This window comes from Mchenga conophoros, linkage group LG22 (assembly GCF_057382185.1).
Source record: "Mchenga conophoros isolate Kocher_MC1m ecotype Shallow Benthic linkage group LG22, M_conophoros_male_GT1.1, whole genome shotgun sequence".
In the NCBI taxonomy this organism is placed as follows: Eukaryota; Metazoa; Chordata; class Actinopteri; order Cichliformes; family Cichlidae; genus Mchenga; species Mchenga conophoros.
In genome coordinates, this window is record NC_140546.1 from 745,591 (window position 1) to 756,165 (window position 10,575).

General features: G+C 48.1%; 1 protein-coding gene across 4 annotated transcripts in view; it reads left to right on the plus strand.

Annotated features, from left to right (window-relative positions):
• Positions 1-4,571, plus strand: part of rfx5 (regulatory factor X, 5) — a 9,990-nt gene extending 5,419 nt beyond the window's left edge. For all 4 annotated transcript variants that reach the window (XM_085262400.1, XM_085262401.1, XM_085262402.1 and 1 more), the window contains exon 11: positions 28-4,571. In XM_085262400.1, the coding sequence (XP_085118526.1) occupies positions 28-1,089 (1,062 nt within the window). In that variant the 3' untranslated portion in view covers positions 1,090-4,571. The remainder of the gene's footprint in view (positions 1-27) is intronic.
• The last annotated feature ends 6,004 nt before the right edge of the window (positions 4,572-10,575 follow it).

A 10,575-nucleotide genomic window follows, 5' to 3' on the forward strand; every position in this document is an offset into this window, starting at 1 on the left:
CCTCCGTCCATCTCTCATTGTCCGCAGGTTGAATCAATCATAATGCAGTTACCCAGAATTCTCCCTCGCAGCTCCATCCCAGATAAGACACTCACTGTCCGCTCCTCTCCACCCTCACTAGCTCCCAAAGACGCCTCTGGTGTAGGGGAGGTGTCTGGACATGGAGGCCCCACTGCCACCACCGCCACGAGTGGTGGCGGGGTGAAGGTGATCGCGATGGCGACGCTGCCGCAGCAGCAGGGCGGCCCCTTTCCTGTGATGATTCTGCCTCAGAGCTGTCTGTCCTACGAAAGGGAGAAGGTTGCCCCGCCTCCTCCCCCTCAGCAGCAGCATGCCCCCTCAGCCCCCACCTCTGTGGTCCAGAAGGTTCGAGGTGGAGCAGCCAAGCGTCCCCTGGAGGTGGTGGTGTCCAGTGGCAGCGCCATCGGTAGTAGCACCCCCACCAACACGACGCCCGTGAAACGGAAACGAGGACGACCGAGAAAACCTCGCCCCGAGGACTCCCTGCCAGCCCCGCCCACTACTCTTCCTCCTCCACCCCTACCACCTGCGCCACCCCCTCCTCCTTCCATCATCAGCTCTGTGACGGGTGGCGTCATCCAGAAAGCCTCCTCGTCGTCGGCCTCCTCACAGCCCGTGCTGGAGCTGGTGATCCAGGAACCGCCCGGCATGGTTCTGGGTGCAGTGGAGCACCGTGGCGTGGTGGTGCAGTGCCCTCCAGAGGTGGACCGCCACAGTAAGCCGCTGCTGTTGCTCCAGAGCCCGGGAAACCAGAGCTGGGAGCTGGCGGCGTCAGGGCGCACCCAGATGGTGGAAGTCATCCAGAAAGCTCCAAGACCGAGCAACAACAACAGCGCCACCACGCCGCCCACCGCACACCTGCCAGCGCCTCCCCTCCCACTGCCCACGCTGCACGAGGAGCAAGGCGAGGTGGAGATCACGCTGACGCCGGTGCAGCCGCACGTCAGCCTGCCGCCACCACCTCCTCCTTCCACCTCCTCTGCTGGCTCCGCCTCTCCCGCCACAGTGATGAAGAATGTGAAAGAGGAAGCAGAGAGCAGCACATCCTCACAGAGGGAGGGGCACTAACCCTGTTACCTCACTCGCTACAAAGCCTCGCCCGTCTGACGTCTTCTTCCTCATTGGTGGAGATCCCAGATTGGCTGCGTCAGACAGCCAGTCAGGGGCATACATGAAACCAGAACACTCACATCTCGCGGCCACACTTCCTCCGAACATTTGTTGGTCTGCTGCTTCGCTTCACCTTAAAACGTGCAGAGGAGGAGGCGGGTTTGGTACTTACGGGTCAGAGCCTTGTAAAGGTTCTGTGTGTTAAACCTGAGAAACCACCTCTGTAATGAGCTCAGCCTCTGCTCCCCTGTAGGCCGTCGCCTCCAGGAGGTGCCGTTTGGGGAGCAGAGGCTCCGCCCCCTGTTCTGAACAGCCTTGTGTTTTTATCGTGTTGGTTTGTGATTTTTTTAAATGTGCCCCCCAAAAAGAAGCCGTTTGATCTAAACGTTTGAACGCGACTTTCTTTATTAGTTCAGCTTCTTTGATTGCATTTAAATGATTAATAGTCAGTCACAGACTCTAAAGTGCTCGTGTCTGTTTCCGTCAGGGCCAGATGACCTCACAGCAGACCTGCTTCCATGTGTTCTTTGTCAAGTAGCACCACATTTGTTTAACTAGAAAGTACTTTGTGTGAACTGTGCTGGAAACCTTCACCACCCGGCGACGATTTACTGAAAGTGATTTTTTACTTCAGCAGGTTATTTATGGTGAAAAATTGCCCCTCCTCCGGCAGCCACGTTGTTGTTTTCATGTTAATGACGTGGATGTAGACCCCCCCGCTAGAGAGCACAGCAGCGACACGATATCTGGCCCTTACGGATCGAACGGCTGGTTTGAAGCTTGAGCTCAGGCACAAGGAGCAAAGCACAAGTCGCCCTCCACCAACGCTCGCATGCAGTACGAAGAATTTACCCACTCAGAGCCCGTTAGACGCCATGCACCCTTTGCACTAACCAGCTCCCTGCGAGCGCCACCACAGCTCTGTCCCGATCAGCAGTGTGACACGACCACGTCGAGATGCTGATGTTAATAAAAATAAAATAATAAATAACCCAAAACAAAGGTTTCGGCCACAGGAAGTGCCCTAAACTTGTAACAGGAAGTGGTTCCTGCTCTTCTTCAGTGGTTCCTTCGGGAGGACTCTGGAAGTGTCACATTGCTGAGCGATTGTTCTTCACTTCTGTCAGACAGCTTCTCGCTCCCCGCGGGCGTCGTCTTCATCATTGGTGCTACAAACTGCAAGGCGCGGCACTGCCGCCGTCCTCGCCATCTTCATCCTGTGATCTCAGACTTGTAAAAACCCTGTTTGTCAGTACTCGCGTCTGGAGGTGTGAATGTGGCGTGTTCAAGTGTGTGTCCTCACTTCCCTCTGTCCTCTGACAATGAGAGCTGCGGGTCAGTTAACGGGACGTCGAAAATCATGACTGTTAATTCACACGTGTTGCATGATGGGAAGGTGCACACGGCAGCACTGCACTAAGCGCCAGCATGTAAATATGACTGCATGGTGTAAACTCAGCCGACTGGCACGTCTCGGCGTCCTGTTAACTGCCGCGCCTCGGCCCTGACTGACTCCAGCGTTGCACTGTGTAAAGAGTCCGTGTGTGTTACCAGTTTGTTGTTATATGCATTGAGAGACTACGTCACAGGTATTTATGAGTTATGTTTTGCTTTGTGGTTGCACCTGACGAGAGGCCGGCCGCACTATGGCCGTTTCAGTTTTAAGTGTTGAACAGTATGAATAAAGAGGAAAACACGAGTGTTTTATGAGAGCTGAAGTAATCGCACAGAGTAGTTACATTTCACGGTTTGTAGAAGTAAAGACGTCTCTCTAAAGGCCTCAGTTTACTTCAGACAAAGTTTGTACGATAAACTGCGTCTGACGGCAGCCGCAGGCGAGTCACCTGACCTGGACTGTGGTTACAGCAGTCCACCCGCTTCCAATCGCATCACGTTTGTCAGAGAGCTGTAGGACTGATGCTGAGTTACTCCGGGAGCGTCTGACTCTGGAGGGTTTTCTGACGAAACGTCGGACCTCTTGGGACCTGTTTGTGCTGATCTGGGACTTCAATGGGAATTTTATCCAGGACTGAGAAGGCTTGCTGGTCCTGAACTGGTCCCTGTTGCTTTAAGGCTTCCTTTGAGGTGGACTGAGGCCTAGATGCTTCCAGAAAGAAAAACAAAAAACCCTCGGTGGGCAAAGTTGCTGCTGAGTTGACCGACGAGTCGCTCTGCTGCCAGGCACCGTTGACTCTGTCCTCATCACTTTATTGCAGACCTGATGTTAAAGTCAAATGTTGCTTTTGGAAATCAAAAAGTTCTGACTGAAACCCAAAGAGATTGTTCCCTGTGCAGGAGCTACTGGGCAAACTGGGAAACCTGACAAAGATGCAAAAAGAGCTGAAGTTGGGACTAACAGCGCAAGTAACTGAGCAGAGCTGACATGTGGTTCAGAACGCGAGTCTAAGAGTCGGTTTCCAAAGGCGTTCAGATAAACGGTCGTGATTGTGAGAGAGCCAATCAGGGGGAGAGAAAGTCGAGGGGTAAAGAGGTGGACCTGAGCTGCTTCACACCTGCTCTACCAAGCGAGCAGGTGTGAAGCAGCATGACGAAGCCCGAGACACAAACCCCAGAAACTGTGGTTCATCTGAATAAATGAACCTGCTTCATCTTTGATGATCCCTGAAGGGCAGAAGGACTCCAGGATAACCCAGTTAAAAGCAGCTCTGGCCCAGTCTGGCCCTGCACTGGGAGCCTGGGTTTGCAGCTGTCCCTGGGAGGTGTTCACTGTGGAGCCGCAGTGCTCGAACAAACTAAACCAGAAACGGGTCAGATAATCAAAGATTAAACGATCGGGATCCGGGTAGCAGGGCGTCAACTCCAAGGGGCCAGACTGACGACACGGCGCCTTCTGATGTCACTTCCTGTCTTGTTTATATGTGCTGTACATGTGTAGAGCGGCTCCCCTGCGAGCCCTCTGAGATGTGAACAGCTGATTGTTACTGACCCTCACCGGGTCAGAGACCTTCACTGACGAAACGTGACGAGATGACGAGGCACTGTTGGGAGCGAGCCCTGGCGGTCCCGTGGGGGCCAGGTTTTTGTCTGTAGCTGTGACCAGCGGCGTTGACGTTTCCTGTTGTTTTCCTTCTGCCTCGTGCTTTGTCGGTTGTTGAGCTTGTTGATGTGCAGATTTTCTTCTTCCTGGTGTTGCCGTGAGAAACGCCATCGGTTTTCTGCATGTGTTCCCGTGGCTGCTGGTCTCTCTTTTGGATGTTTGTTTCTCCGTAACTCCGCCCTCTCTCCTTTCTGTTGCTTTTTTGTTTTGCACTTTACTTCGGGAGCGGTGGAGGATGAACCTCCCGTTCAGCAGTGTGACGCAGCTTCGCTTGTGTTTGTTTGTTGTGAAGAGAAAGTGAAGCGTGATGAGGACAGAAGCCAGAACTTTAATGTGAATCTATTTTCCTACGTGACGCAATAAAGACGTGACGTTAACTTACTCTCTGGTCTCCGCCTTTCATTTCAGCGGGTGTTAAATCACTTCCTGATGACTAATCGGATCTTTGGAAAATGCCGTCAGCATTCCCGAGGGTCCCTCACTGCTCACGGGATCTGAGGGTCACAAGAGGACTTGGGGGTCACAAAAACTGAATCCTCTGGGACAAACCTTGATACGCTGAATGATCCTCTGAGTTTGATTTGTTTCTAGTTTGAGTCTGAAATCAGATTCTTTTTTGTTAAAATGTTATAATTTAGTTTAAAACAGACCTGAAGTATTTCAAATGGAGCAATGGGTTTAAAAGATGGTTTCTTTAAATGTCTTCTTTCTCTTCTCACTTATTTCATGTTCTTTGTAAAGCTGCTGATGGAGATCGAAAACAATCAGTGAAAACACAAAAGAAGAGCTTATTTTCTGCCTGTGTGACAATCGCAGACATAAGAATAAAAAGCTTTAATTGCCGTTGTTCACAGTGAAATTGTGGGTGGTCCACACCAACTGTGCAGGAATAGAATATAAATAGTAAAACAGTCGGGAGGGGCTCAGAGTTGAACTGCTGCTCCTCCACATCGAAAGGAGCCAGTTTAGGCAGTTCAGGCATCTGACAAGGATGCCTCCTGGGTGAGGTGTTCCAGGCATGTCCCACCGGGAGGAGGCCCCGGGGCAGACCCAGGACACGCTGGAGAGATTATATCTCTCAGCTGGCCTGGGAACGCCTTGGTGTTCCCCTGGACAAGCTGGAGGAGGTGGCTGGGGAGAGGGAGGTCTGGGCTTCTCTGCTTGGGCTGCTGCCCCCACGACCCGGCCCCGGATAATCGGAAGAAGATGCATGGATGGATGGTAAGACAGTCATTCTTCTGTCAACGAGGAGTGCGGATCGGCAGCACAAACAGTGTTTTCATCTGATCTAATTTATCTTTCTAAATAGTGGGTGTTTGTGGGTGTATGGAGCAGGGGACGTCGTCTGTCCTCGCCTTTCTGTGACAGTCACCGCACACAACTGTTGAAACATACAGACTTCAGTTTCAATGAGAGCCAATCAAGAAGCTGACCTGTTAAAGTGGACATGAAACACTACAGGATAAACATGACAGTACAAAATACAAAAGTAATATAAATTTACACAAGAATGATAATATTTCTGAGGCAGTGAGAGGTTATTATTGCACATTGCTCAGTGGTTTGCCATCAGTCTGACTGTCAGGGGAAAGAAGTTATTGAAAAGATTGTTCTGTGAGGGTAGATGTGGGACACTGCCGGTCAAAAGTTTGGACACATCTTGTTTTTCCTGTTTTTATTACTTTCTGCACTGTAGATTCAAACTGAAGAAGTTAAATACATATGACACAAGGATACGTGGAATTATGTAACAAAGAAAAAGATGATAACTCCAGATATGTTGTATTTTAGACTCCTGTAAGTATCCACCCTTTGCCTTGATGACACACTGTAAACCCTCGGCCTTGTCTCAGTGAGCTTCATGATGTAGTCACCTGAGATGGTTTCACTTCACAGGTGTGCCTGTCAGGGTTTGTATGTGGAGTTTCTTGCAGCAGTCCGGTTGGTGCACAGCTGACAGCCCTATTTGACAACAGTTAGACTTCATGTTATGGCAAGAACCAATCAACTAAGAGAAACAACAGTCCATCATTACTTTAAGAACTGAAGGTCAGTCTGTAAAAATGCTAAAAATGGCTTGTATTTGTACAGCGCTTTACTAGTCCCTAAGGACCCCAAAGCGCTTTACACATCCAGTCATCCACCCATTCACACACTGGTGATGGCAGCTACATTGTAGCCACAGCCACCCTGGGGCGCACTGACAGACGCGAGGCCGGCAACCTTCCGATTACAAGGCGACCTCCCAACTCTTGAGCCACGATCGCCCCTTTGAATGTGTCCCAAAAGTGCAGTTGCACAAAACATCAAGCACTACGAAGAAACTGTCTCACATGAGGACGCCCCAGGAAAGGAAGACCAAGAGTCCCTCTGCTGCTGAGGATACGTTCATCTGAGTTACCAGCCTCAGAAATCACAAATTAACAGCAGCTCAGTTTAGAGCCCAGATTAACCCCACCCAGAGCTCCTTTATTTCTCGCTAGTACACGGGGTTCTGCCCGGCCTGAGAGCCGTCGCCAGTCCCCTTCAAGGCCTTCCCCAAACCGCAGCACTATCACACTTCCTCATCCATCCTTACCAAGGAAGTGGTCCCTGCTAGTGAAATACAATTTATTAATCAAAGGTGAGCGGCAATAACTGACTACATGTGTATACTGTGTCATGATTGGACAGACATGGATGTAAACCACACTGAGGTGAAGTAACCACAAGGCACTGATTCTAACGTAAAGGTACTCTGGATATTATCAAATGTGCAAAGATTGTTAAATGTTACATTTTTTGTTTGTCAGGTGTCCTGTTTGAAGGAAACACTGGACTGCATGTGTGCACATGAACACAAGGAAGGAGAAATCCTCAGACTTGAAAGATTGTTCGTTTATTGGCTGTTTAGTCATTTTATGACAAGATGGATGCTGTTGTTATATTTCAATATAGTTTCTGAGTTGAGGAGGATAAAAGAACATTTAACATTAAATGTACGGATGCTGTGCACTAAGCAAAGCTTCATTTACAAAGTTTTCTCCTACCAAATTTTGAGAAAATGGTTGTAATCGTATAGAAATGTAAGATTATAAAGAAGTACACAGTTACAGTGAAAAGAAGTGGCTGTAAATGGTCACATAAACAGAACTTTCAGTTTTTCTCTTAACGGAAAAATAAACAGTGAATAAACGGAACTTTCCGTGTCATAACTGAAGGAAATGTCCGTAAATAGTACAGAGTGGACTGAAACTCGACACAATGTTCCTTTTTCTGTCAGCGTCCGTTAAAAAAACAGAAAACGGAATTTTTTATGCAGTGCAAAAAACACTTGTTGTGACAGGAATGTTGTTTGTGGCTCAAGGTGAAGTGACATCGTTCACGAGGGACACACCTGACATATATCTCACATATTACAGGCCAACAGATTCTTTTAGCGGTTTAAATACGGACAGTCGCTTTTTGGCAGAACACCGGGGTCCCGAGCCACGCAGTGAACGATTGGAAAGCTGACATCACGTCCACAGGAAACAAGTCTCCACGTCCTTCACTTACACGGGGGCTTCACTTTTCCTCACTGCTAAATGAAGTAATGTAGTCAGTCAGGTGATGTGAGAAGGCTGTTTTCCCTGCAGACGTGCTGATGGTCGTGTCTGTGCTGGGCTGTGAACTGTCTGGATGTCTTTGGGAGCGCGTCATTAAAAAGCGCATCCGCTGATTGCGCGCTCGGTAAATCAGTTCGTGTCGGTCCGGTGACCACCTGCTCCGTTACCGCTAACAGCTGAACTTTCCCGTTTGAGTGCAGCTCGCTGAACCACAGTGACATCCGTTAATTCATCTCACGGAGGTGGATAAACCGATCAATGTGGTCTCATATTAATACATAGTTAATGCTATAATATTAATATTATAATGATTATAATTCACTGATGGACTCTCATAATCAAGCAGCTGCGACAGATGTTTAGGGTCTGCAGATGTTCCATCAAGTTCACCCGCAGACCCACTTTCTGCTCCGTGCTGTTCCGCTGCCAGCCTGCTGGGGGCGCTCTGAGCGCGCATTCAGTGCGTGTGTTTACAATCTAAGTACCTGAGGCTTTTACTATGAAAGGGCTTTTGTGTGGGAGGACAGGAAGGAAATAGTTTTGGACCAACCGGAAACAGAACCAAAACAGAACACCTACTTGCAGAAATGACGCAGGTCTAACTTCAAAATAAAAGCTTCATGAGCCTGACCCCACCTAAGGGGCAGGAGCTGCTTATTGTCACGTATAGCTGCTGTCTTTACAGATCCTGATAAGTATCACCGCTATGAAGGCTCAGAATAATCTCAGAGTCAAAAACGTGATTTATTACTATTTATCACAGAGCATAAAATGTGGTAAATAAACATGAGTACAGAGGAAAGTGGTGACAGGACGATAGCTGAATTTTAGCTTTTATGAAATCAGAAGTGAAACTTGTTTCAAAACTGTTTGACGTGAGAGAGAAAAATAAGCTCGAGGACAAACGAATGTTGAAAGAAATGAGTCAGAAACGCAGCTAAATGCAAGCTCACACATTTAATAACCACTTTAAAATAAGTAACATTTGATTTATATAGCACCTTTCTAGACAAAAGCTCACACACACACACAGATAACCAGGTATAAAATAAAAACAGGCAAAAAGTTAACAAAATGCAAATTTCAAAAATAAAATGAATAATTTTGAAGACAGATCAGTGACTACAAATGGGGTCAGAATTTATCATATAAAAATGTTCATTTTGTTTACATGACCTTTATATGATGAATTCTGACCCCATTTGTAGTCACTGATCTGTCTTCAAAATTATTCATTTTATTTTTGAAATCCTTTACTGCATAAATGATAAAAATTAAATAAGACAATATTACAAAGTTACAAAATATTAGAAGTAACTCCCATATATACAAATAGCTCACCTATAAATGTCCAGAATATTACAGATAAATACTCTAAGCTGTAAAACTTTGTTATTTTCTCTGTAAAGGACAAACTACAGGCTGTAACTGCTGCTCTGTGTGCTCTGCATTAGATGGAGGAGTCGTACACAAATATCCACAGGCAGGGATGAGTTCCTGTGTCGTTCAGTCAGTGGCGGTCCTAGCCTGTTTGGCGCCCCGGGCGAACACTCCCACTGGCACTGTATGTAGCGGAGATGACAATAAAGTTTACTTTGACTTCAGCAGCGAGCACGTGCACCAAGGGCTCGCGCGCTCACTTTATAGAATTTCGAAAAAACATCGGTGCAAATTATAAGTCTGTATCATGATGTCTGGTGTTTTCATGTTTGTTGTTTTGTTTTTATTTTGTTTTATTTTGTGAGTTGGTGATTAGATGCTACTCCAGCCAGCCAGAGACTCCCCCGCGGCCCCGCCCTCTCCTCCCTGTGCTGCATGCGCACCTGCAAACGGAGGGCGCGCTTACTCCCAGCAAAAGGGTGATAGAAAACCGACCGGTGCCTGTGCCATTCCCAATATGCGCTGGCTGATGTCGGGGCAGCATGAGTATGAGCAATTTTTTTTTTGCCGGTGCCCGTGATGCCGCCCCCCACCACGATGCCGCCCCGGGCAAACCGCTACTGCGTTCAGTGGTGCACTATGGGTAATCTCATTGGCCATGGAGTGTATGGGATCCTTATCTTGGACAACATCCACCTTTCCGACAGCACCCTAAGGGAGTCCAGCTCCAACCCCACAGCATTACTGACCTTACAGATCAGTTTATTGAGTCTGCTGGCATCTGCGAGCCTCAGCCTGCTGTCCCAGCATGCAACAGCATAGAGAATAGCACTGACCACAACAGACTCATGAAGGAGCTCAGAGCCCTTCCTGCAGAGAGCAGTGGTGTTTTTAACCCAGTCCAGTTTGTTATCAGTGTGCACTCTGAGGTATTTATAGTCCTCCACAACGTCCACATCGACCCCTGGACTGAAACAAGAACATGTGTTTCATGTTACTCTGTCACGGGGTATTTCTAACACAGACACACAGGTAATAACCGTTGTTTCTACATGTTTTACCGGAGGGAATAAAATCCAACATTAAAGTGAGAAAAGTGTCCCGTTAACTCCACACCGTGAGGACTGGTTGGTGACGGCCCACAGCTCGAAGGTGTGACCGACTGCATGTGCTCCGTTCGTACACAAAGACTCATTCGAGTCGTCCCCTCAAAGATGCTTATGATAATGTAGTGATTTTGAGTTTCGTGTTGCTAAATCCAGTGGAAAAGTATAAAAGTATAACTTAATTCATCTAATGTTGGCAAAGCGACGAGTTTCCTTGACCAAAACAAACCATCCATGCGCCCCTCCCCGCGCGCCACCCCCCAACACACCGTCCCCCGTGTTGTCCTACTGTCAGTGGCCCGGATGTCTTCAG